Source organism: Meles meles, chromosome 7 (genome assembly GCF_922984935.1).
Source record: "Meles meles chromosome 7, mMelMel3.1 paternal haplotype, whole genome shotgun sequence".
Classification (NCBI taxonomy): domain Eukaryota; kingdom Metazoa; phylum Chordata; class Mammalia; order Carnivora; family Mustelidae; genus Meles; species Meles meles.
In genome coordinates, this window is record NC_060072.1 from 104,587,159 (window position 1) to 104,614,888 (window position 27,730).

Here is a 27,730-nt window from a genome sequence, read left to right on the forward strand (position 1 = left end):
TCTTCATGTAAACTTCATGTTGCTGTTTACCTCTGCAACAGTAGCAGCATTATCAACAACGTTTTTCACAATAACAAAAAAATAGATATTCTCAAGTGCCTCCCCTTTGTCCAGGGCTGATGGATGTCTTGCTGAAAAAGAAGACACACTTCCTCTCCTTGGTGTTTTAAGACCAACAAGTAAGATGAACAATAAATAATTATAAAAAGTATAAGTTATGATCTCCAAAGCACAGGTTACCATGGAGCACACATTTTCCCGAATAATTCAAGGTTAAGGTTCTTTTTCCTAGCGAAGTGGAGTTTAACTAAGAAATAAAAGCTGGGTGAGTAAGGGTTAGCTCTCGCAAGACAGTGGTAGGAAGCAATACACACAGAAGGAACAATGTGTGTAAGAGGTTAGTTATGTCCAAGAAATGGAAAGACACCAGCATGCCCTTGTTGACCAGACTGTAAGGAGTATCTCCTTGTAAAACTGGTGATGCTTCTTAAACTCCCCTCTTCTGGCCCACCACTAATACCTGAGAATATTCATGCCACCATGGACCATCAAATTTCCATGTTTTCACATGACTGTGTTGCTTTGTATGTGTTTTTTCTTATGCCTTAAATCCCTTTGTCTTTTTTCTTTGAGGCAAAGCCTTTCTCATATTTCAGGACATAATTTAAGCATCTTCTCACAGAAATCTGACTGTTCATTCCTGTCTCCCAGTTGATATAACCATTTTTTCCTCTATTTTTCACCTTTTGCTTTGAACTTCTACTTATTATTCCTAGTGTATGTATTTCTGTCACTTGAATTTGAGATATTTAGAGCTTAAATTATGTCTTGTAAATTTGTATTGCACCATTTGCAGACTCCATAAATGGTCATGGCTAATTTTATTGTTGCTCTTCATCTCATTAGAAAAGAAAAAGCAAGTTCTGTACATAGTCTATAGAAAATTATTCATTTGGCACATTTGATTATAGTAATAGTATTACAAGTGATTTATAATAAAATATTATTTAATTATACTTTGCTTATTTCACTTTAGTTTTTTGACATAACTACATAATGATTGTCATTTTTGTTTCTATTAGTCCAAAACAGAGTACTGAAATCTAAATATTCATTTAGAACATTAGAACATATAGACAATAGAACATGAGTTAATATTTCCCCTTAATTTCTATAAATCTGTAGTAAATGTTTCTCAATTTCTTTTGGTTGTTTCATGTCCTATATTGAAGAAAACATGAGTATGAAAGGGAACCTCAGTTTATGAATGACTTCCCTTTTTTTTTTTTTTTTTTTGACTGACTCCACCTCCATTATGTAGCCTTTCTGGGTTTTTTTCATTTTGTTTTGTTTTGTTTTGTGGAAGTGAGATGATTTTTAGAAGACTTAGTGGTCCTTCTCTTTAGCAGAACATTTCTAAAGAAAAATACAAGAAGATTTAGAAATCATTAGAACCTTGGACTGGACAAACTCAGAATGGTCCCACATGGAAACTCTGGATCTGCTGGTAAACTCTTTTCTCAATTATTCTACGTTTACCTTTAAATGTAGTATGAAGTTAACAGTCAGTGAATCTTATTTAATAGTGATTGGCATTGGAAAGGTAAGGAATGGGAAGTGGGCATTAAGGTTTTATGGCAGTAACTTGTATCTGCCATAGATTCAGAATTGAAAATGGGGAATAAAGATTAGATTTGGCACCAAAAAAGATCAGATTTGGCATCAGTTTTGTAAATTGCTGAGGTGAGATTAAGAAAGGAGTTGAAATGAACTGAACCAGATTGAGTAAGAAAGCAACAATTATTAGAAAACATAGACCATACAAGAATGAATATTGATTACAAGTTGATCACTTAGGGAAATTTAGAATAGCATCCCCTGAGTGTTAAAAACTGCTTTGTGATTTATATGGATGTGTTAGACTCATTTAGCATTTAAAATTTTTTTCAGAGCTTTTCTTTTTAAAAAAGATTCTATTTCTTTTTTTGAGAGGGAGAGAGAGAGAGAGCATGAGCAGTGGGAGAGGTAGAGGGAGAAGCAGACTGTTGGCTGAGCAGGGAGCCGGCTGATTGGAGACTCGATCCCAGGACCCCAGGATCGTGACCTGAGCCGAAGGCCAATGCTTAACCAACTGAACCACTGAGAAGCCCTTTTTTTTCTAAGCTTTTTAATCACAGTAGAGCATACCATATGAAAGTATGTCCTAAGGGCACACTTCAGTGACTTATCCCAAAGTGTGTGCTCCTGTGTGGCCACCAACACGTGCTTGCTTTTATGTCAGGTTAGAGTAAGAATAACAAGTGAGAGTAATAAAAACTTTAGAGCTTGATGCTCTATCTAAGGATATGATGCAGTAATTTAGTTTTTCACATATAAACGTTGTCACTTTAGTCCATCAGTGTCCAGTTACTGTTGAACAGACACGGTGTCAGTACTGGTGAAGCAGAGCTGACCTTGATACAAAGAATCTGTTCCCTCCTGGAACTTAACCATGTAACCATCTGGATCCAGTGGGTTTGGAGATTTCAGTAGTTGACTATCATTCTGTGCCCCTGCTAATCTTCATCGGTGTTTTTTCGATTTTCTAGGTTTTAAGGTCAGTTCTTGAAATTCTTTTCCATCTGCAACTTGCTCCTAATTCCTCACCCCTAGCTTGCCTGTAAACATGAACATTTCCAAAGCTATTTCACTGAGAGTATGTGATCCTGGGTATGAATATTTCCTGTTCACCTTGCCATTTTGACTTTTCTTGCTAATCTTGAATCTCTGAAACCATTCTTCTTCTCCAAAGCCTCTTTTTGGGAAGGCAATACTTTTGTCCTTTTCTTCCTTTTTTTTTTTTTCACAGACTGTAGAAGATGTTTCACCCTCTTGAGTCCCTCCACTGTGGCTGTGGTCTCAGTCCTCAGTGCCTGTTTGATCACCAGTTCTCTCGGTGAGTGCTTTGTCAAATGCAAATAATGCTTCATGAAAACATGCTTCATGATTTCAAGGGATCAGATATTAAAAGCAGAAAATAGGTCCTAACCATGTGACACCAAAATACGAACAAAATAGCATGGTTTCCCCCAAAATAAAATAAACTTTCACAGGAAAAAAATGTTCACTTTGCTTAAAGATTTAAAATAGGTCTAAAAAAAATACCTAAAAAATAGGGGACAATACAGAGGAGGAAAAAACTCAGAATTATTGGGATGAAATGGAATTTGAGGAACACTTTAATAAATTCAGTGCCAGGGGCGCCTGGGTGGCTCAGTGGGTTAAAGCCTCTGCCTTCGGCTCAGGTCATGATCTCAGGGTCCTGGGATCGAGCCCTGCGTCGGGTTCTCTGCTCCGCAGGGAGCCTGCTTCCTTTCTTCTCTCTCTGCCTGCCTCTCTGCCTAGTTGTGATTTCTCTCTGTCAAATAAATAAATATTAAAAAAAAAATTCAGTGCCAAAATTTACCTTAAAATGTATTGAGGGAGGCCAGATAGACATCAGTGAGACCACAGGTTCCTACGTTAAAGTAATCATAGGATGGTAGCTGAAACATTTGAGGGAGGTGGTTTGGGGGTGGGTGAGGGATTTTTTTCATGATAGCAGGTAATAGGAAAATATCTCTATCTCGACTTCCATTTAAGTAGAAAAGTTTCAGCCAGATTTCAACTAGTATTTTTAAGAATCCTTGATGTTTTCCCTATATGTGTATAATGGGTGTTAAATTACTTAAGACTGGTTTTTTCATCCTCATCAGGAGCCTTCTTCCTATCTATCTTAGGAATTTGGAGAAACTTACATGGTTGGTACCTATAAAATTTTGTAATATATTATTTACATAGTAAACTCTCTATGGAGATTATATAAATCAGCATTATTGCATTACTTAGCTTAACTGGTTTTATGTCCTTGCTTCATCTGAAGCCTGTGATGCTGATATTTGTACTTGGGTACCCATGAAATAGCATTCTCCTATTATACCATGGATGAGTCTGGGAATGCTTCTCAAATCTGGCTTTGAAAAATAAATAAGTAATCTAAGGAATGATAATTCTCCACGTGCTCTTTGGATCCCGACCAATGGCTGTCTTTATGCATTGTTGCAGGGGGAGAAGAGAAGGAGCTGAGGCTCAAGGATGGTGAAAACAAGTGCACCGGGAGAGTGGAGGTGAAAGTCCAGGAGGAATGGGGAACTGTGTGCAATAATGGCTGGGGCATGGATGAGGTCTCTGTGATTTGCAGGCAGCTGGAATGTCCCACTGCTATCAAAGCCACTGGATGGTCTAATTCCTGGGCGGGCTCTGGACGCATCTGGATGGATCATGTCTCTTGTCGAGGGAATGAATCTGCTCTCTGGGACTGCAAACATGATGGATGGGGAAAGCATAACTGCACTCATCAGCAGGACGTTATAATAACCTGCTCAGGTAGGACTTGCGAAAGTCAAAGCCTCGACATGAAATGCTTTGTGGGGGAGAAATATGTAGATGGGTTAAAAATGAAAAGGAGCCAGTTTTCTGTAAGTTGTCTGTTTCCTATATAAAATCACCCAAACCGTTGCCAAAGACAGGAAGATGCATGACAAGCCCCATTGAAAAGAAATCAAGAGATTGTGAATACCACTATCAATGAGGAAGTGACCAGCCTCATTTTACAGTCAGTAATCTTACTGTAAGTCTCTACTCCTACTTAAAAATATCATATCTAAGTGAATTCTTTGTCCTCTTTCTCAGTAATGTGCTACTGTTGGGCATTGACCTTTTTGTCCATTCCCTGATAATCAACTTACTGAATTGAGAAATAAATATTCCTAGCACTAATTCTCTGTTGAAGGAAGGATGTTTTGACAAGTATAATTGCTTTTTTCAGTATATAATGCTGTTCACTTCATTTAATGGTGAATTGTTGTGTGTGTGTGTGTGTGTGTTTTAAGATTTCTTTATTTTATTTATGAGAAAGAGAAAGAGAGAGCTGGGGGAGGGCATAGGGAGAAGGAGAGAGAACATAGAGAGAATTCTCAAATAGCCCCCCTCCCTGATGGCAGAGCTCAACACAGGGCTTGATCCCAGGACCCTGAGATCACTACCTGAGCCAAAATCAAGAGTCAGATGCTTAACAGACTAAACCACCCAGGTGCCCCATGGTGGTTTTGATTTATAAAACATTTCATAAATTTCATCTCAGTTGACCTTACAATAACTCAGAAAGTTCTGTGTCAGACCTTTCTGCTATAAATCCCAAGGTCATATTTATGACCCAATTCAGATTCTTGGGCTTCCCATTTCTCCTTGTTCATTTCACTGGCCTCTCTCTCCTAGCCCCCTTCTCAGAAACAGTCTCCTCCATGGGATTGATTTTTAGAAAGGACTCATCTCTCCCCAGGCATTGGGGTGTATTGGGAACAACACAGGCTAGTATCTAGAAAAATGTGGGACTAAATTCCAGCTCAGCCACTCATGAATGTTATTTTGAGCAAAGTTCTTAAATTTTTTTAACTTCAGTTTCTGAAAACTCGGTGCTTTAATACATGTAGAGCTCTACCTTTTTCTTCTTCCTTCCGTCCATCCCTGCACTCCCCACTCCTCCTCTTCCTCCTCCTCTTCCCCTCCTCCCTATTCTAGTTTTTTATTGTTAATCATTACACCAGAAAGATAGGGAATAACAATAGTAACATCTACAGCGAAGTTAAAAATCATAATAAGTTTTGCCAGGCTCAGGGCACCTGGGTGGCTCAGTTGGTTGAGCATCAGACTCTTGGTTTTGGCTCAGGTCATGATCTTGGGGTGGTGGGATGGAGCCCGGGGTCCGGCTCCACACTCAGCACAGAGTCTGCTCGTTCCTCTCTATCTGCTCCTCCTCTCCACACTCTCTCTCTCAAATAAATGAATATATAAAATCTTAAAAAAAAAAAAAAAAAACTCTTGCCAGGCTCTTACTAGAATTATTGCAGCCTACAGAGCCGACGGTTTAAGCTAAGACATCAGTGTAGCACTTTAAACTCTTGTTTTCTGTTTTTTCATACTTAAGGATAGATTTAATCAAATTTGCTTTTTGAAGTTTATACAGTGAAGGTGCCAAATGGTGCATGCCTAGCCACCCACGGACTCCCTAGTTTCATGAGATTTCAGAGGCTGTGTCTAATGCTTAATGCTCAGAGCCTCATCTCTTGGGAGGTTTTGCTATTATCACGCGCACAGGGACAATATGGTATAGCAGTCAGGACAATAAACGCTGGCATTAGACTGCTTTTTCTTTTCACCTCCTGGCTCTGCTCTTTTCCGGGTGGGTGACCCTGTGACAATTAGGCATACCGAGAATACTTATCTGTGAAGTGGGGCTAGTGGGAATAACACATAGTGCTCAGTGCTGTGAAGAGTGATAACACAGGGGTTACACTGGAGTGCCAGATGCATATTTTAATTGTGAACTATTGCTTTTATGATTATTAATTGTCCAGAGTAAAAAAAAAAAAAATCCTGTTAAGTGAGAGGTCTTTGCCTGGTATTTAGAGCTTTTAAAAGTGACCCCCTTTCTCAAAAAGAAAGCCTCTAAAATTTTGTTCAAGCCCAAACAGTTTTTGTTTTCCACGTGTGCCCAGATTTCATCCCACATCTCCTTTTCTTAGGTATTTTAGTCCTCATAGAAAATCTAGGGAAGAGTGTATAGAGAGATTTTCCTTTATGAAAAAGCTGTTCTTTGCTAAAAATGGTACCAGATGTTTTGGGGGAGGGGAAGCTTTGATTCAAACAGGAGATGGGTAAGAAATGGATTATTTTGATTTATTTTTCCTTAATTTTTATTAACTTGGTATGCCATAGGATGATTTGCAAACTATTATGCATGCTTAGGCATTTTTATTTTTCCTTTTTCCTGTTTTCTAATTTTATATTTGACCTCAGTTTGCCATTTTTGCTACTTTGCTGGATGAGCTCATTTTATTTTCTCTAGTTTTTAAAATAAGTGCTTTAAGTCAAATTGACCAATTTCTATATAAAAGTGTGCTTACTTTGTCTTAATAATGGAAGGAAATAAAACAAAGCAGAAAGAAAATTTTAATCTGTAAAACATCTTCCTTAGTGCGTAGGTGTAGATGAAAGTGCTAGTTGTTAGCTGGTCTTTAAACAATTAAAATTCTCCACTATGTAAAGATGGGCAACATCCAAAATGAGGCACCATTTTTAAGGACAGCATCAAATCTCAAACACCCAGAACAATCTTATTTCCTAAAGTCACTTCTGAATGAATATGACTTCTGAACTCTGGTCTTTTCTCTGCTCTAGATGGATCCAATGTGAAGATGAGGCTGGCGAATGGAGGAAACCGGTGTTCTGGAAGAATAGAGGTCAAATTCGAAGGACAGTGGGGAACAGTGTGTGATGATAACTTCAACATAGATCATGCGTCTGTGGTTTGTAAACAGCTTGAATGTGGAAGTGCTGTCAGTTTCTCTGGTTCAGCTAATTTTGGAGAAGGTTCTGGACCAATCTGGTTTGACGATCTTATATGCAGTGGAAATGAGTCAGCTCTCTGGAACTGCAAGCACCAAGGATGGGGAAAGCATAACTGTGATCACTCTGAGGACGTTGGAGTGATTTGCATGGGTAAGGACTGGTCCGGGTTTGTTCTATTCTTCCTGAGAGGACAAAAGAAAGGGGGTGAGAGTCTGAAGAGCCTGAACTCTTAAAAACAGATTGAGACCTTCTTCTTCCATCATCTTATTATGACCTAATTTCAGGTTCCCCACCTGATACCTGTGGAGATTTTACCTTAACTGAAAGGAGAATAACTAGGTTAGGGAGGAAGGATGAACAGTGAAACTGAGATTCCAGTCATGAGGATAGAAGGAGGTGTTTGGAGAATACCCCAGTCCTCCTTCTTTACCCCAACCCCCCCAAAAAAGAGAAGAAAGAAAAAGAAAAAAGGAAAAAAAAAACCAGCTTAACTAGCAAATTGTACTTTGGGGATGAGTTTTAAAAATGAATCACACTCCTTATCATCCTCTCCCTGCAACGAGCTTAACCCACACCTTCCCAAAAATATTAGCTCAAATTCACAGAATCAAATGATAAAAATAGTTTGGTTTTCTATTAAAATCTTATTTATGCTAGTGTTATGATAGGAACAGACTTTGTGTCTAGAGACTTCCATGTTTCATACTTGCTCAGGGGACAGGGACATTGAATTTGTGTGTGCAGAGATGACACCCCTTTTTCACCTGAGTTCTTAGTCCAAAACTGACCTAGAAGGTCTTGAACCCCAGAGAACATTCAGAAAAATATAATGGAGTAAAAATGTCTCTGTAGTCACCAGATATCTTTTTTTTCCAATTAAGAAAGCTTGATTCAAACTTTAACTAACTAACTAACTTTAAGGAAAGAGGATACTGACTCAGAAAACTGGGAAATTGAGGGGGTACGCTTGGCTGCAGGCCCAGGGGCACTCAAACACTTAAACAGTGCCATAGGGGTTCTGGCTCTTTTTCTGTATCTTACATTGGCCTTTGTTGTTGTTGGACAACATGATAATCTATTATTTGAACTACAAAGAATGAAATTCCCACAGAGGAGATGGAATTTGTTAGCTGAAGAAAGCGAGAGGGACTGGGGATCCAAGAGCACAGGACTTACCTTCCATTCTCCTTTCCCCGCCCAAATCTTTCCAGGTCCCCAGTCAGCACATTTCTTCTCAATGCTTAGCACTCACAGTAAACAGTACTGGGGCAGCAAATGCTAAAACTGCCAGAAGGAAGGGGCAAATTATTTATTATAAGACATTGCTCAAGATCAAGCTCTGTTCTCTGAGGAATATTGACTGGGGGAGGTGAATGTGGTAATGCTGAGGTCCCCTTTTCTCTTTGCTTGCTTTTAGACTAAGGAAGTGGTCACAAAGGGACCAGGCGTTTAATGCAAACTGGGTAGTTACAGATACTGAAGGAGTCAGAGGCAGAAGTCAGTGTTGAGTCCTGGGCAACCAGGAGTGTGTGCATACCCCCTGAATGCATGCAAATAGGGATTTAGCAAGAAAAACAAATAATTCCAATTAAAACTCTGTGATAGTCAAACAAATCTCTAAATAAAATGTAGCCCCTGGATCTCATTAGGAAATTTTTCCTTTCCTTTTTTTTCTTTTTTAAGATTTCATTTATTTATTTGAGAGAGGGAGAGAGAGTAGGGGGAGCAGCAAAGAGAGAAGGAGAAGCAGACTCTCCTTTGAGTGCGATACCAGACATCAGGCTTGATCCCAGGACCCTAAGGCATGACCTGAGCCAAAGTCAGATGCTTCACTGATGGAGACACCCAGGTGCCCCAGGAATTCTTTTTATAGTACATGCTCTCTGTACTGAAAAGTCCTGTCTTCTTCTTCTAAAAAAGTTATTATTGAAGCATCATTGACATAAATGTTATATTAGTTTCAGGCATACAACATATTGGTTCAATGACTCTATAAATTACTCGCTGTTCACACAATAAGTGTGGTCACCATCTGTCACCATACAGAGTTATTACAGCGTCATTGACTGTATTCCCTATGCTTTACATTTTATCTCTCTGACTTATTTATTTTATAGCCGGAAGTTTGTACCTCTTGATCCCCTTTATCCATTTCACCCATCCCCCCTGCCCTCCTCTCTTCTGGCAACCACCAGTTTGTTCTTTACAGTTAAGAGTCTATTCATTTGTTTTGTTTTTTAGATTCCACATATAAATGAAATCATATGATATTCACCTTTCTTTGTTTGTCTTATTTCACTTAGCATTATACCCTATAGGTCCATCCATGTTGTTACAAATGGCAAGATCTCATTCTTTTTGATGGCTGAGTAATATTCTATCATATATATACACCACATCTTCTTTATCCATTCATCTATAGATGGATACTGGGCTGCTTCCAAATCCTGACTATTGTAAATAATGCTTCAGTAAACATAGAAGTACATATATTTTTTCAAATTAGCATTTGCATTTTCTTTGGGTAAATATCCATTAGTGGAATTATGGGATCACATGGCATTTATATTTTTAATTTTCTTATCAAGTGTTTTATTTTAATTCCAGTATAGTTAACATACAGTGTTATATTAGTTTTAAGTGTACAAATTGGTGATTCAACAATCCTATGCATTACTCAGTGCTCATGATGATAAGTGTTCTTTACCTGTTTCACCCATCCTCTCCTCCACCTCCCCTCTGGTGACCTTCACTTCTCTGTAGTTAAGAGTCTGCTTTTCAGTTTGCGTCTCTCTCTCTTTTTTCCCCTTTGCTCATTTGTTTTGTTTCTTAAATTCCATATATAAATGAAATCATATGATTTTTTTTCTCTGACTAACTTATTTTACTTAGCATCATACTGTCTAGCTCCATCCACGTTATTGCAAATGGCAGGATTTTATTCTTTTTATGGCTGAATAATATTCCACTATATCTATATCTATATATATATACACATACACACACCATATCTTCTTCATCTGTTTATCTATCGATGGACATGAGCTGCTTCCATAATTTGCCTATCATAAATAATGTTGCTATAAATATAGAGGTTCATAGATCCCTTCAAATTAATGTTTTTGTAATTTTTTTGGAAAATAACCAGTAGTACAATTCCTGGATCATAAGGTAGTTCTATTTGTAATTTTTTGAGGAAATTCCATACTGTTTTCCATGGTGGCTGCTGCAGTTTTCTTTCCCACCAACAGTACAAGAATGTTCTCCTTTCTCCGCATCCTCGCCAGACTTGTTATTTCTTATCTTTTTCATACTAGCCATTCTGAAAAGTCCTGTCTTCTTGCCCAAGCTACTCTTTCTCCACCTTTAATGATTTCCAGTGGTATTATATGTTTTCTCTGTCCCTACTTAGAGTCCCCCCTTATTTTTGTTTCTTTATCATAATTTGTTTTATGGCTCTCTTACAGATGGAGCAGATCTCAGCCTGAGACTGGTAGATGGAGTCACTGAATGTTCAGGAAGATTAGAAGTAAAATTCCAAGGGGAATGGGGGACAGTGTGTGATGATGGCTGGGATAGTCATGATGCCGCTGTCGTATGTAAGCAACTGGGATGCCCAACTGCCATCACCGCCACTGGTCGAGTTAACACCAGTGAGGGAACAGGACACATTTGGCTTGACAGTGTTTCCTGCCACGGACACGAATCTGCTCTCTGGCAGTGTAGACACCATGAATGGGGAAAGCATTATTGCAATCATAATGAAGATGCTGGTGTGACATGTTCTGGTAAGTTAAAATAAAAAGAAAAAAATAAGAAGAAAAGACCTCTGTTCTTTAGGAGTAGGAATGGGCAAGATGGGAGAGATAGAGATAACTAATCATTTCCTTGTTGTAAGGAATCTTAAACACATTCTTTTTTTTTTCTTTCTTTTTAAAAAGAGTTTATGTATCTATCTATCATCATTTGGAGAATATGGGCAGAGGGAGAAGGAGAGAGAGAATCCACAAGCAGACTCCACACTGGGGCTTGATCCCACAACCCCAAGATCAGTATCCCAAGATCACAGATCTGAGATCACAACCTGAGCTGAAACCAAGAGTTGGATACTCAACCTACTGAGCCACCCAGATGTCCCCATTCTTTATTTGACTAGTTTGGAGGGTCGTCTGATTATTTTCTGTAGTAACTATTCAGGCTGCTCTTAGGGACCACATTTCAGATTCTAAGTCCGAGACACAGAATGTTATGTCTTTTTAACAAATCTCCGACTTGCTCATATTTTTCTGCCATCAACAGTTTTTCTTAACCCTTGAAACTATAATCCTGTTTCTAACTGAACTCATGGCCTATACTGGCTGTTAAAAAAATGTCAGGAGATGGGTAAGTCATCATTTCCAATGCCTCAGTATCTGGGAAGGAGCAAGATAAAACAAAACAAAACAAAAACACCCTATCCTTTGGTTGCTAACCTCCGTATGTCTCTATGGACTAAGTTTTTGTTTCTTTTGAAGATGGATCCGATCTGGAGCTGAGACTTGTTGGCGGAGGCAGCCGCTGTGCCGGGACAGTGGAGGTGGAAATTCAGAAGCTGCTAGGAAAAGTATGTGATAGAGGCTGGGGCCTGAAAGAAGCCGATGTGGTTTGCAGGCATTTGGGATGTGGATCTGCTCTCAAAACGTCCTATCAGAGTTATTCGAAAGTTAAGGCAACAGATACATGGCTGTTTTTAAGCAACTGTGTTGGAAATGAATCTTCTCTTTGGGACTGCCAGAACTGGCAGTGGGGCGGCCTTAGCTGTGAACACTATGAAGAAGCTAAAGTTACCTGCTCAGGTAAGACTTTCAGTCAACGTGTGAAGAAGTCAAATTCCAGAAGTGTAAATTTCCAGTTAGATCCTTGAAACTGATGAGAAACATTGGTCCTTATGACTAGCTCTCAGGCAAGAAACCAGAAAATGTCTATTTCATCATGTGTTTCAGATGAATTTATAATTCATTTCGTGACTTGGTCACAGGTAAGACTTGTTTTATTTTGTGTTTGTTCACTTTAGCTTTTCAGTAATTTTTAAAAAAGATTTAATTATTTATTTGGGAGAAAGAGAGAGACTGAGCAGAGGGAGGGGCAGTGGGAAAAAGAGAATCCCAAGCAGACTCCCCACTGAGTGCGGAGCTCATTCTCACGACCTGAGGTCATGGCCTGAGCTGAAACCAAGAGTTGGATGCTTAACCAACTGCACCACACAGGTGCCCCGTTTTTGTTTTTATTTAAGTAACAATTAGTTAAGGGGCACCTGGATGGCTTCGTTGGTTGAGTGACCACTGTTTGATTTTGGCTCAGGTCATGATCTCACGTTCATGTCAACCCTGCATTGTGCTCGTTGGGGAAACGAGCCTGCTTGGGATTGTCTCTCCCTCAGCCCGTCCCTCACCTCTCTAAATGAATAAATAAAATCTTAAAAATATGTTAGTTAACATACAGTGTAATATTAGTTTCTGATATACAAATAAGTGATTGGACACTTACAAAGAACACCCAGTGCTCTTCACAAGCGTCCCCCTCCATCTCATTGGCCCCACCTCCCCTCTGGTAACCATCAGTTTGTTCTCCGTAGTTAAGAGTCTGTTTCTTGGTTTGCCTCTCTCTTTTCTCTTCCCTATGCTTGTTCATTAAGAAACAAAACAATTGAGTCATTTTTTAAATCCAAGGAAGTATTGAAAGATTAATAAGGATTAAAATTTTGAAGGTAGAACTTAAATATGTGTTTTATGGGAATGTCTCCAAATGATTTTAAAAATATGTTGGATAGACATGCATGACTAACCCTTGGGCTCCATCTTTCTATGTAAGAACTTCTTTTTTCTGAAGGCTTTTGTGTATTTCACTGCAACCTCTCTTAGCAGTTCCAAAGTAAGCTGTGAGTTGGCCAGGTTTAAGGAAATCTCTAATATTTTATGCTAATCACATTTACACAAATGCTAACGTTGTTGATAAGTGATGCCTTCTTTAACAACTGTCAGGTAACATATTGACGTAACGATTACCGATACGGTAAAAGAAAGACTCTAGGGAAAGCCACCTAAGAGCAAAATCATTCACCATGTAGAGATGTAGTCATGTGGTGCTTTGTGTCCACTAACCAAAGGCTTTACTTCGGATACATCCTGATCTACACGTGCTCCTATGTGCATTACCTGATGTTGCAAATGGTGTCTTCCTCTAGTTACCTAGAAATTATCCTCTGATTGGAAACCATAGTCTTCTAAGGTACAAAGCTGAATATGCATATCTGCTTTTCAACCATTCTTCTTTACTTTTTAAAAGAGATTTCTTGATTAGACAGTATAGTCACATGGTTCACACTTTGTTTTTGAGTGTGTGTGTGTGTTTTCATCTGTGTGTGTGTGTTTAATGGTTCACACTTTGAAATGAAAATGTAAGCTCTTCCTGAAAGATTTCCCCAACTGTCTAGTTCTACTCTTCACTGGCAACTTCCATGGCTGGCATATATATACATATATATATTTGTATTTACACAATATATCTCCTAAAGAAAAATATATATATTTATATACATATAACATATACATAATATATATAAATATATATATAATATAATCATATATCATATATAGTATTTACATTTATATAAAAATCTATATATATTATATATAAATCTATATATATATATAAATCTATATATAAGTTTCACCTCATTTTGTTGTTCAAGTGATGGCATATTTTGTAAATTATTCTGTACCTTAGTATTCACTTAGTACAATATCTTGACCATAATTTCATATCAATATTTAAAGACCTTTCTGAAATTACTTCTCTATCAATAACATTTCTCTTGTCATTTATTATGTGTGACTTTATTTATACTTTTAATTTCTTTTATTAGATAAAATTAGTTTGGTTTTGCTTTTTTTTTAATGAACCAGCATTTGGATTTTTGAAGATTAATACTATTTTCATTTTCTAATTCATTATAATTTTTTCTTTCTATTAATTCCTCTCTGATTTCTGACGGATTTAACTTCTTGAGTTCAGTGCCTAATTAATGTTGATTCTTTCCTAGTTCATAAATTCATAAGGAAAACCTTATAGGTTTTCCACTGAGTATACCAGTGACTATATCATATAATTGATGAATTGATGCTCTGTGCATCTCAGACATAGATCTTCCTATGACCGTTATGTTGTCATTATGAATTATGCTTTTTAGTATTACAGACTTTCCCATTTTTTGTGGTTGAATGATTCTTGTTCTGAATCAAACTTGTCTGATATTAATATCACAATTGCTTTATTTTTTTCTCTTATTTTCAATCTTTATGAATCATTTTGTTCTAGACGCATCCCTTGTATTCATCGTAGAATTCAGATTTATTTTAAAAAGACCTCTGATTGGATTACTTTTTAGAGATGAGAGACATATTTGACCTTAACTTAGTCATATTATGCATCTTTATGTTGTCATATTATGTCTCCATAATATTTATTGTCATCGTGTATCAGGCTACAACTAACTATGGACTATATTTCTCCACATAACTTTTTGGGGGGAACTTTGCCTGTGTTTGGGCATGTGTAAGCATTATTGTATGTCTGATCATTTTCTTCTAAATATTTTCCTATGAATTGTATTTTATATTAGTTAGCATGAAGTTTAGCAGCATCCAAAAGAAAGCCAAATAAGAGTAGATAAAGAAAAAGTTTACTTTTCTCACTGAAATAAGCCAAATAGATAAGCAGTTTAAAGCTGTTTGGGTGGTTCTGTGGTCACCAAGAAGTACCTGGAGTTGTTTTTCTGCAGTAATTATCAAATCCTGTTGGTCAAGAATGAGAAGTTGAGGGGCAACCGAGGGAGCTCCTGGTAAACCAGTCTGATAGGCCAGGTTCTGCCCTCTGAGAAGCAGTCCTCTGTCCATGTCCTTCACGGCCCAAGTGGTATTCTCAGGGCAGTTCCTTCTGCTGCATGCTCTCCACAGTCATATCTGAGTGTGGTTTGGAGCCTGCACACCTTTCACAACCCACTCTCTGCTGACATTGGTTTACGGACCCTTGGATTGCTTTACAGGTTGACTTATCCTTGGCCAATGTCTGCTGTCCTCAAAGTCAGCAAAACAATTCTCTCCAAACTTAGTACCCTTCTAGTCAATTTTCTTTCATCTAATACCACATGAAATTAACCAGTCAAGGAAAATATTTACAGACTCTGATCTTTGCTATGACCAGCCCCTTCCTCTTAATTTATTGGCCGACCCCCTAAGATCATTTAAAACCTAGGGCTTGGGAGGAAAAACAAGACAACAGCCCTGGTCTTGCTGGTAGGCTATGAACTTCATATGTAGAGTGTCAGTTCTATGTTCTGCTAAGCCTACAGTTTTATCACCACCTCAGTTTGGGGTATAGGATACTTAGGGTTTGGGTTGTTGTTTTTATGTTTTTTCAGTCCTGCAAGTTCCAAGTTATAGATCTCTCATTACATTATGTAGTAGTTGTAGGCAGAACATGTCTCCCTTACAAAATTGGTATTTTTCCTTCCATTTTTAAAAAAATATTTTGTTTATTTGACAGAGAGATACAGCGAGAGAGGGAATACAAGCAGGGGGAGTGGGAGAGGGAGAAGCAGGCTTCCCGCCCAGCAGGGAGCCCGATATGGGGCTCAGTCCCACGACGCTGGAATCATGACCTGAGCCGAAGGCAGAAGGTCAACCACTGAGCCACCCAGGCGCCCCTTTCCTTCCATTTTTTTCTTGTAGTCTGGCTACTTCAAGTCTGAGCTCAGCTCTCTCTTGTAAGTACTGGAAGTGGCAAGGAGGATTTATGCCATGCCAGCATTCCAATTTTTTCCCCAGTCTTTTTGTTCTCCAAGTACATTCTCTGATTTTTCAGCTTCAGAGAGCACATGGTTTTCTTTTCAAGGTGACATTTATTCAAATATCTTATCAGGGATAACAAGGCATCAGCTTTCCAACCTACAATATCTGAGTTATTATGTATTTTTTCTACCCATTCTGTTCAACTGCATCCAGAATTTAGGTTTTATTACTAGAGCACTTCAGTTTTGGTAACATTCTGAATTATTTAGGATTCTATTCAACTGCGTCGAATAGAAATCCCAAATATTGTAAATTTGCAGCTGAAAGTGGGCCCCTCTGTTTACAGAGCTATATTTTTGTTTGCTAAGTATGTCATGCGTGTTCTTTGCCTTCTTTTGTAAACTCCTTTGTTATGTTTGTGTAGTTTTTAGAAGCTCTTCTACTTAGTGGGTACATAGGTTTTAGCACTCTTCTTGTTTTGCTAGAAATAGAATTTGTAATATTGTTTCTTTTTTGAAGGATTTATGTATTTATGAGAGAGAGTATGGGAGTGCCCATAATTAGGGGGAGGGGCATAGGGAGAGGATCCCAAGCAGACTTCCCACTGAGCTGAAAGCTGGAAGTGGAAACGGAGCTTACTCTCACGACCCATGAGATCATGACCTGAGCCAAAACCAAGGGTTGGTCACTTAATTGACTGAGCCACCTAGTCACTCCTGTAATTTTATGTCTTGATTTCTTGGTACTTTAGAAGGTTTCCTGGGGGAAAAATCATGGAAATACTATCTCTGTGCCTGCCAAATGCAAACTACAAATTCCATTATCTGTCTAAATAATTAGAGTTCTTAGTTTTGTAAAGCACAGGGCTTTAAGGCTAAAAAGGACCAAAGAACTCAAAAAAGCAGGAAGACTAGAAAGATAAGGCAAAAATTTATCTCTTATGTGCAGTTTCAATCAATCAATCACAAACTGGTCTAAGAAAATTTGCTACAAAGTTACTTTGATTCCCAAACATTTTATTTGTAATGTCTGAGTATGGACCACAGAGACCATCTGAACTTAAGAATCAGGTTTTTAAAAATCTATTTTTAATTTTTAGAGAAAGAGAGCACAGGGTGGGGGAGGGGCAGAGGAGGAGGGAGAGAGATCCCAAGCACACTAAGCACTGAACACAGAGCCTGATGTGGGGCTTGATCCCAAGACCCTGAGATCACGACCTCTCCTGAAACCAAGAGTTGGTTGCTTAACCAACTGTGCCACCCTTGTATTTACTAAGGTTTGAGAAATAGTTTCTTTTTTAAGATTTTATTTATTTATTTGACAGACAGAGATCACAAGTAAGCAGAGAGACAGGCAGAGAGAGGAAGGGAAGCAGGCTCCCTGCTGAGCAGAGAGCCAGATGCGGGGCTCGATCCCAGGACTCTGGGATCATGACCTGATCCAAAGGCAGAGGCTTAACCCACTGAGCCACCCAGGTGCCCCGAGAAATAGTTTTGATACTAGAATGCTTTATACTTCTTCAGAGTCTGGAAAGAAATAAGTGATAATATGTTAATGTTTCTTTAAATCATATTGTGAGGTTTATCTATTACTAAACAAAAGGAAGTAATTCTAAGGAATTCTTTCTCACATTTGTTCTTCATGTCTTCATTTATTTATTTACTTCTAGAGAAAGAAAGAAAGACAAATTCAGTTACTTATGCCAGGGGGGAAGTTTATATTATTGATCAAAGGAGCTAAATCCAGGTGCAAAAATCAAATGAATGGCTTCCATGTTAAAATGCAGTCACAGGTTTAGCTGAAAAGAAATCTCTTAAAGGAGTAAGTTTTGAATAGTGTAACTATGTACACAGAGTAAACAATATGAGGAAGCCAACTTATGGTGTAGATTAATGTGTTACTAACAGATTCATGAAAAAAGAAAAGCTAGAATGGAATCTCGAAGTCATTTCTGCATGAAAGAATTTCCCTTTGCCCAGGGTTCAAACACTTTAGGAAAAATGAAAGAAGAGGATATTTATAGAAGGGATCTCTTTTCAAGTGCTTAATACGTTTTCACCATGAAAGAGATTATTGGTTTGGTTTCATTTTTTGGTTTGTTTTGGCACCAGCTATGTTTTATTTTGTTCAAGATGAAGCCGGATGAGAGAGCAGGAGTTCACAAGAATGATGACTTTGGCTCAACCTAAGAAACTGCCTTTATGGGGCGCCTGAGTGGCTCAATCCTTAAGCATCTGCCTTCAGCTCAGGTCATGATCCCAAGGTCCTGAGATAGAGCCCCTCATCAAGCTCCCTGCTTGGTGGGAAGCCTGCTCCTCCCTCTCATACTCCCCATGCTTGTGTTTCCTCCTCACTGTCTATCTGCCAAATAAGTAAATAAAATCTTTTAAAAAAAAAAAGAAAGAAACTCCCTTTAATTAAAGGTTTATGTCTCTTCCAAAGTGGAAGGGGATCATATGTGTGCTAGTTAATGATATCTTAGAGGAATTTCATGCCCAGATAATGGTTTAACAAGAAGAAATTAAGGACTCAACTCAAGAGTCCTTCATTATTTGTGGGGTAGAGGAATCATATCTGCTTTAAAGTTGGAGCTGTGTTTAGAAAGCGATGTGTTCTTCGACCTACATTTGAGTAGAAACTTGCTTTGTTCAGATTTAATGGATAAGTAGTGAAATCTTCACATGCTGGGGTATTTTATACTGCTGCAATACAGCATATAGCCAGATCTGAAACGTTTTCAGGAACTGGCAAGTGCTGATAGGATATCTGTGTCATGCTGAAACTAACATCAAGGGAATTAGTGCTGTTTGACAGCAGGCATTTCTAAAAGACGTATGCCCTTCAGAAGGTCCTTCAAATGCACGTCCTTTCTTTAAAAATTAATTAAAGGAAACAGTTTATATCTTCCAAATAATTTGAATCATCACTGAGAATGTCAAAAGAAACTCCTATTTATCTTGAGAATTGTACTTGGCAAAGAGTGTTCTTAAAACCTGAGCCCCATTTCTTTAGCTTTATTTCTTTTTTCTTTTAAGATTTTATTTACTTATTTGACAGAGAGAGAGAGATCACAAGTAGGCATAGAGGCAGGCAGAGGGAGAGGGAAAAGCAGGCTCCCTGCTGAGCAGAGAGTCAGATGCGGGGCTTGACCTGAGATCATGACCTGAGCTGAAGGCAGAGGCTTGACCCACTGAGCCACCCAGGTGCCCCTAGCTTTATTTCTGGTGTGCCTTTTCTTTACATTTTAAATCCCATCATGCCAAATTATTCATAATTCCTCAGTTATGCCATATTTCAGGACTATAGCCTTTATTTTTTAATATTCTATTTATTTATTTATTTTAGAGAGGGAAAGCAGGGGAGGGGCAGAGGGAGAGAGAGAGAGAGAGAGAGAGAATCTCAAGCAGATTCCCCACTGAGCACAGAACCCCATGCAGGGCTCAATTTCACAACCCTGAGATCATGACCTGAGCTAAAGTCAAGAGTAGGACACTTAACCAACTGAGCCACCCAGGTGCCCCTATGACTATATCCTTTAAATGTGGATCTATAATCACTTACTTGGCAAATTCCTGATCTTATTATTTCCAAACTCAGCTCAAATTTATAGCATTCTCTATAGTTTTCCTGCAAAGCCTCAAACAGAGCTGATCACTCCTTCATTTACTAGTTTCATATCTAACATATATTTTTAGTTTTGGACTCATCATTTTTAAAAAAATATTTTATTTGAGAGAGAAAAAGAGAGATAGCATGAGGGTGGCGGGAGGGGAAGAGAGAGAAGCAGACTTCTTGTGAGCTGGGAACCTGATGTAGGGCTCAAACCCAGAACCCTGAGATCATGACCTGAGCCGCAGGCAGACATTTAATCGAAGGAGCCACCCAGGCACCCTTGGACTCATCATTATTTGAACACGTATATCTTCTGCTCACTTGTATGTTTTTGAGGGAGAGGATGATCAGTGAGAAATTGAGCAGCCCTGCAAAGAAATAGCTTTTTCCCAGGTACATAGGTTAGGAAATACACTGTAAGTGTAGAGCCACACAAACATGGCATGACCAGGCTCCTTTAAGATTGAAGCATCGGGTATGATTGATAAAGTAATGGACATGAGAGCTTTAAAAGTGACACCATAAAGTATTTTAAGGCATGCTAAGAAATTAGTGTTTATCATCTCTAATTTTAATAGACAGGTAACATTGGAGAATCTTCCAAAGCTCTCTCTGCTTCAATTTCCTCAAAAGAAAAGTGGTGATTATAATTCCTGCTCCACAGGAATCACACAGCAAGTGATCAATACATGTTCATTGCTATGGTTATGATTACTAGTAGTAGTAGTAGTAGTAGTAGTAGTATCTATTTTTACTGATGGACTAAACTGTGACAGAATTTTTAGCCCACCCAAATGCCTAAAACATTGTAGGTCCTTAATACTATTTGGTGAAAGGGTGAATTATTTCATAAATAGTAAAGAAACGTTGAATTGCCTTGAAGGCAAAGAAATCATGTGAAATACTTGAACATAATAACATGTGTGGGCATGACATAGATTCATTCGAAAGATGGCTTAGACTTCAGTGGACGAATGGATAAGGAAGATGTGGTCCATATACACGATGGAGTATTATGCCTCCATCAGAAAGGATGAATACCCAACTTTTGTAGCAACATGGACGGGACTGGAAGAGATTATGCTGAGCGAAATAAGTCAAGCAGAGAGAGTCAAGTATCATATGGTCTCACTTATTTGTGGAGCATAACAAAAAACATGGAGGACATGGGGAGATGGAGAGGAGAAGGGAGTTAAGAGAAATTGGAAGGGGAGATGAACCATGAGAGACTATGGACTCTGAAAAACAACCTGAGGGTTTTGAAGGGGCGGGGGGGTGGGAGGTTGGGGAACCAGGTGGTGGGTAATAGGAAGGGCACGTATTGCATGGAGCACTGGGTGTGATGCCAAAACAATGAACACTGTTACGCTGAAAATAAGCAAATTTTAAAAAAAAAGAAAAGAAAGATGGCTTAGAAACAAGGTAACAGGATTGCTTAGGACACCATTACAAGGGTCTACATGATATATGAAGACAAGAAAAAAAAAAAAGAAGACAAATTACATGAAAGCAGTAGCAACAGGGGCACCTACCTGGGTGGCTCAGCCAGTTAATGGTCCGACTCTTGGCTCAGGTCATGATCTCAGGGTCACCAGAAGGAGCTCTATGTCATGAGCTGTGCTCAGCAGGGGGTCAGCTTGAGATTTTCTCTCTCTCCTTCTCCTTCTGTCCCGCCCCTGGCTTGCGCTTTCTCTCTCTCCCTCTCTCTAAAATAAATAAAGGAATCTTAAAAGAAAAAGCAGTAGCCACAAATAAGGAGGAGAAATATACTGAAGGACTACCAGACCTTGGTGATATTCCACATGAGCTGTGAATTGACAGGGTCAGGATTCTAGCCTCTGGAACATACTGTCTGCCTTCAAATCCTGGCCCTTCAGGAACTCCCTGTGTGACCGCAGCAAGTTACTACACCTCTCTGTTTCCATTTCCCTGTTTGTAAAATTGGAATGGTACTAAAAAATTCTCCCCTGAGGAGATTGTAAGGATTAGGTGAAATAATGTTTGTTCAATATGTAGTAAAGTGCCATAAATAAAGTAGGTGCTCATTTAATGTTCTTACTCTCATTATCATTATCATTTATGAGATAAAGAAGTGAGATAAAGAAGTGGTTCAATTTTTTTTATTTTAATTTTTATTTATTTATTTTTTCAGCGTAACAGTATTCATTCTTTTTGCACAACACCCAGTGCTCCATGCAAAACGTGCCCTCCCTATTACCCACCACCTGTTCCCCCAACCTCCCACCCCTGACCCTTCAAAACCCTCAGGTTGTTTTTCAGAGTCCATAGTCTCTTATGGTTCGCCTCCCCTCCCCAATGTCCATAGCCCGCTCCCCCTCTCCCAATCCCACCTCCCCCCAGCAACCCCCAGTTTGTTTTGTGAGATTAAGAGTCATTTAGAAGTGGTTCAATTTTTAAATGATTCTAATTTGGTCTGGATGAGTAAAGAATATTGTGAGTAAAGAATTGAGTAAATTAATTGAGTAAAGAATATTGTGGTCCTGTCAGTAAAATAATTCGTTCAATTTTGAACACTTTATGTGCCAAATGTCCAAGTAGATATGTTTATGAATAAAAATTTAAAGAGAAACATATAGATGAAAACATATTTATTGGCAGTTAAGAGAAGGTGAGGGAGTTGAGGACAATATTTTGGTCAGGGAATTCATGAAAGGTTCTGGTAAAGTACTGTCAGAGGGGAAGGAGGAGAAAATGGGAGAAAGGAGTATCTCATGTATCAAGTTAACACATATCAAAGAGAAGAAGAAATCCCATGTTCAGTTTGAAAACAGGAAGTATGTTGCAACATTATATATAAAACCATTCAAAAGGGTTGGGGCCAACACCAGACAGTGGTGGGTAGAGAAATGAATATAGGCTAAAAAAAATTAAAAAAGGAGATATATATATATATGTAATATAGATCTGTGGTCTCCAGTGTTATGAATAATGTACACAAAATATAAAAAGAAAGAGTTATCATGCTTCTAGGAATGGTTGATGCCAAGAACCAAAGTTCTAAAATTCTCTCAGATGAATTGGTCCAGTGAGGAATGGAGACATCTAGAATCTGCTATGCCCAATTCCAGGCAGAAAAGCCAAGGCGAACAAGTATGGAAAATCATTAAACAACCCAGCCTCCCCTTTCCACGCCCATCATGAAGGAAAATCGAAGACTCATGTCATTTCTCACTGAAATAGTATCATTCTTCAGCCCACAGGGAACCCAGACTGGTTGGAGGAGAAGTTCCCTGCTCTGGGCGTGTGGAAGTGAAACACGGCGACAGGTGGGGCACCGTCTGCGACTCTGATTTCTCTCTGGAAGCTGCCAGTGTGCTGTGCAGAGAGTTACAGTGCGGCACAGTCATCTCCATCCTAGGGGGAGCTCATTTTGGAGAAGGAAATGGACAGATCTGGGCTGAAGAATTCCAGTGTGAGGGCCAGGAGTCCCACCTTTCGCTCTGCTCAGTAGCCTCCCGGCCCGATGGGACTTGTAGCCACAGCAGGGATGTTGGAGTCGTCTGCTCAAGTGAGACCCAGAGAACATGTTGCAGTTGTTCCTGTACTGTGAGGAGGGTGGGGTTAGGTAATTGCAGACATCTTTTTAAAAGCCCTATTCTCCTTCCAGGATACACAGAAGTCCGCTTGGTGAATGGCAAGTCCCAGTGTGAGGGAAGAGTGGAACTCAAGATACTTGGAAAATGGGGATCCCTCTGCAACTCTCACTGGGACATGGAAGATGCCCATGTTTTGTGCCAGCAGCTCAAATGCGGAGTTGCCCTTTCTACCCCGGGAGGAGCGCATTTTGGGAAAGGAAGCGGTCAGATCTGGAGGCACATGTTTCACTGCACAGGGACTGAGAGGCACATGGGAGATTGTCCTGTCACTGCTCTGGGTGCGTCGCTGTGTTCAGTTGGACAAGTGGCCTCTGTAATCTGCTCAGGTAAGAGGATGACGGACCCCTGGTGACGAATCTTTCTCATGGTGGTGAGCCGTCAGAGCCGGTGTACTTATAGGGACAAAGAACAAAAGAGAAAGGGCATGATCTATTTTAAGAGATCATGAGAAGTGTGCCAGAACGTAACCTCATGTGTCTTTCTAGAGGAAAAGTACACTTAATTTTCACAAAACTCATAATTACCTATCTGGTGCTTACCATGTACTGGCCCTTCTCAAATCATTCCCAACCTGGTTGACCCACCACCGTCCCCTCTCTCTAGAGCTCTTTGTTCTCAGCTCGTCTGTCTTACACAGACAGCTGGGGTCTCCCTTCCACACCCTAACTTCTGTGTATCTTGTGTGACTGAGCAGTTTGGTGTTTTCAGGAAATCAGAGTCAGACCCTATCCCCGTGCAACTCCTCATCTCTGGACACAACAAGATCTACGACTCCAGAAGAAAGTGGTGTCACTTGCATAGGTGAGAATCAGTGACCAAAATGTAAAAAAAATAAAAAAATAAAAAAAAAAAATCAGTGACCTATCCATCCTTAGGAAGGTGTTTCATTAACATTTTATTTTCTCTTTCCAGGGAGTGGTCAACTTCGCCTGGTAAATGGAAGCGGTCGCTGTGCTGGGAGAATAGAGGTCTACCATGAGGGTTCCTGGGGCACCATCTGTGATGACAGCTGGGACCTGAGTGATGCCCACGTGGTGTGCAGACAGCTGGGCTGTGGAATGGCCATTAATGCCACTGGCTCTGCTCATTTTGGGGAAGGAGCAGGGCCCATCTGGCTGGATGAGATGAACTGCAACGGAAAAGAATCTCGCATTTGGCAATGCCGATCACATGGCTGGGGACGGCACAACTGCAGGCATAAGGAGGATGCAGGAGTCATCTGCTCAGGTGAGTTCTGTGCTGGAGCTCTGGTCACAATTACTCAAGAAGGACCGAGGAGGAGCCAAGGGGATTAAGGGATACTGGACTGAGAGAATTCCCTAAACAGTAGGTTTAGAGGGAACTATTGCTTCAGTCAGGGTCCCAAAGTGTAGATTTGATTAATTAATTGATGCTACCCCAAGTGCAAGGTAGTATAACATCAGAAAGAGAAAAATACAGAACTAGGCTTACCTATCGTGAACATGACAACAAAACCCAAATCAAGAACTTTTATGAATATATATGGAACTATATTCAGCACACCACTTGTATCACTGTATAAATTTTAGTATATGTGCTGCCGAAGCGAGCACTGTATCACTGTATAAAGAAGTAGATTAGAAGGGACAAGAAGAAATAAATCCAGAACTACTTCCATAGGGCAAAAGATAATCACCATTCCCAAGTAATTTTCCATGATAGGCAAATGAAACTTACTTGTCATAGGAGCAAAAATTATCATAAGAGCCCACTGCTTTTATTCTGTTACGTGGCAAGCCTTAGAAACTATTGTGAAGTTGAAAACTGTACTCAGTGGTGATATATTGGGACAAACAGAAATATGACTTGGTTACTTAGGGAAGTGAAAAATTCTACATGCCAGAAGTGATTTGATATCATTCACATTTAATGACATAAACTGGTAGAGGACATACGCAGCCAACTACAAAGAGAGAAGGAAATATTTCATTTTAAGGTGATGTACACAACATTGGTTTTAGTGTCTGAGTATCTCACTAAAATTTAACTATCAAGAGACCTGCAAAAAAATTAATGAAATAAGTTTCTTGAGGCTAAAATTGCAGTAATTTGGGGAGAAAAATCCAAGCTATGCGATTGATATAAAAGGCTCTGAGCCCTTGATTAAGATTTAGAAATCAATTTAGAATCATTGGTGGCCTTCTAAAGAGATCCCTAAGCACAAAACCCAATACTGGAACACTATAAGCTATTTATAGAACCATACTATACTTAATGTACAACATACTACGTTTTACCAAAATCTACTAAATCATCTAGAAGTTACTAAAGAATTACTAATAATTGACATGCTGTACCTATTTTTAAAGCCATTCTCACCTTAAAGGGAGGGAGCCCTGTGAATCTTCAGAGAAGATGTGACACCACTAACTCTGTATTTCACCCCAGAGTTCATGTCTCTGAGACTGATCGATGAAACCAACAGACACAGCTGTGCAGGGCGTCTGGAAGTTTTTTACAATGGAGCTTGGGGCAGCATTGGCAAGAGCGGGATGTCTGCAACCACCGTGGAGGTGGTATGCAGGCAGCTGGGCTGCGCGGACAGAGGAGACATCATCCCTGCATCTTTAGACAAGCCAACGTCCAGGCACATTTGGGTGGACAATGTCCAGTGTCCAAAAGGACCCGACACGCTATGGCAGTGCCCATCTGCTCCATGGAAACAGAGAGTGGCCAGACCTTCAGAGGAGACCTGGATCACATGTGCTGGTGAGTATCCTCTGGCTGATATGAGAATTTTGTAATTCCATGATCATCTTCTGATCTCGTTTAGTAGGAATGAATAACATTTGCTACCTATTCTACCTGGTTGGCGTAATTGGTTTCATTTAATTTGGCTTATAGGTATTCAGGATCATGGATTAGTTGTACAAAAAGCATTACACTTCCCATGGTCTTCTTGAAAGTTTTTATTTAATTGCTTTCTCAGAGAACACATGAGAAGCAGAAAATAGATAATTCAGTAGTTGGCTATTGAACGGTCTACCTTACCATTCTCACTTTTCTTTCAAATATTATCTTGCTTTACTAACGGAAGAAGTGAAGCAGTCAAAAAGATTAGTCTTGAAGGTATTTTGCTGTTCTCCATCTTCTTACACTGGAAAAGGTTTTTTACAGACCTGGCAGTCTCCTAAATCATTTTCTTTTTGAGAAAATTAACATTATACCATATTAACTTCATTTATTTCACATTTCCTGAGTCACACTAATGTTCTTTTCTTTAAAAAATATTTATTTATTTATTTATTTGAGAGAAAGGGGGAGAGCAAGCAGGAAAGAAAGAGAGGGAAAAAGAGAGAGAGCGCGCACCAGGTGGGGAGAGGCAGAGGAAGAGGGAGAAGCAGTTTCCCTACTGGTTAAGGGGCCCAGCTCCGGGCTCGGTCATCGGACTCTGGGATCATGACCTGAGCTGAAAGCAGACACCTAACCAACGGAGCCACCCAGGTGCCCCCAAACTAATATTCTTATGTCCAGGATGAAATACACCCAGTTTGCTGAAAGAACATAGGCTTTCATACAGGACAAATTTTGTTAAAAGTATATTATTTTTAAAAGCAAAGTATTAAAATAGAGATTTTTTTAAAAAGATTTTATTTATTTATTTATTTGACAGAAAGAGTCACAGCGAGAGAGGGAACGCAAGCAGGGGGAGTGGGAGAGGGAGAAGCAGGCTTCCCACCGAGCAGAGAGCCCAATGTGGGTCATGATCCTAGGCTCCTGGGATCATGACCTGAGCTGAGGGCAGCCACTTAAAGACTGAGCCACCCAGGTGCCCCTTAAAATAAAGATTTTAAAAGATTTTTTAAATCTGTCTTTTCTTCTGTGACCTCTTAGGAGTTTTTATATTCTCAGAGATGATCTAGGTGTCTATGATTTTTCAGACAAGATAAGACTTCAAGAAGGAAACTCTAATTGTTCTGGACGTGTGGAGCTCTGGCACGGAGGTTCCTGGGGAACAGTGTGTGACGACTCCTGGGACCTTGAAGACGCGCAGGTGGTGTGTCGACAGCTGGGCTGTGGCCCAGCCTTAGAGGCACTAAAAGAGGCAGCATTCGGTCAGGGGACTGGGCCCATCTGGCTCAATGAAGTGGCATGCAAAGGAAATGAGTCTTCCTTGTGGGATTGTCCTGCTAGACCCTGGGGGCACAGTGACTGTGGGCACAAGGAAGATGCTGCTGTGAGGTGCTCAGGTGAGTGCCGGGAGCCTGGAGTAAGCTTGGAATC

At 39.5% G+C, this 27,730-nt stretch overlaps 1 protein-coding gene across 7 annotated transcripts in view; it reads left to right on the forward strand.

The window, feature by feature from the left end:
- The first annotated feature begins 1,369 nt into the window (after positions 1-1,369).
- CD163 (CD163 molecule) overlaps positions 1,370-27,730 on the forward strand; it is a 32,333-nt gene continuing 5,972 nt past the window's right edge. For 6 of the 7 annotated variants that reach the window (XM_046012749.1, XM_046012751.1, XM_046012752.1 and 3 more), the window contains exons 1-12: positions 1,370-1,507; positions 2,849-2,935; positions 4,084-4,404; positions 7,258-7,578; positions 10,896-11,216; positions 11,943-12,263; positions 23,083-23,397; positions 23,497-23,811; positions 24,194-24,286; positions 24,398-24,712; positions 25,895-26,215; positions 27,388-27,696. In XM_046012749.1, coding sequence (XP_045868705.1) covers positions 1,477-1,507; positions 2,849-2,935; positions 4,084-4,404; positions 7,258-7,578; positions 10,896-11,216; positions 11,943-12,263; positions 23,083-23,397; positions 23,497-23,811; positions 24,194-24,286; positions 24,398-24,712; positions 25,895-26,215; positions 27,388-27,696 — 3,070 coding nt within the window. In that variant the 5' untranslated portion in view covers positions 1,370-1,476. Of the gene's footprint in view, positions 1,508-2,848; positions 2,936-4,083; positions 4,405-7,257; positions 7,579-10,895; positions 11,217-11,942; positions 12,264-23,082; positions 23,812-24,193; positions 24,287-24,397; positions 24,713-25,894; positions 26,216-27,387; positions 27,697-27,730 lie in introns of all 7 variants that reach the window. The other variant, XM_046012748.1, reaches the window with a different exon arrangement.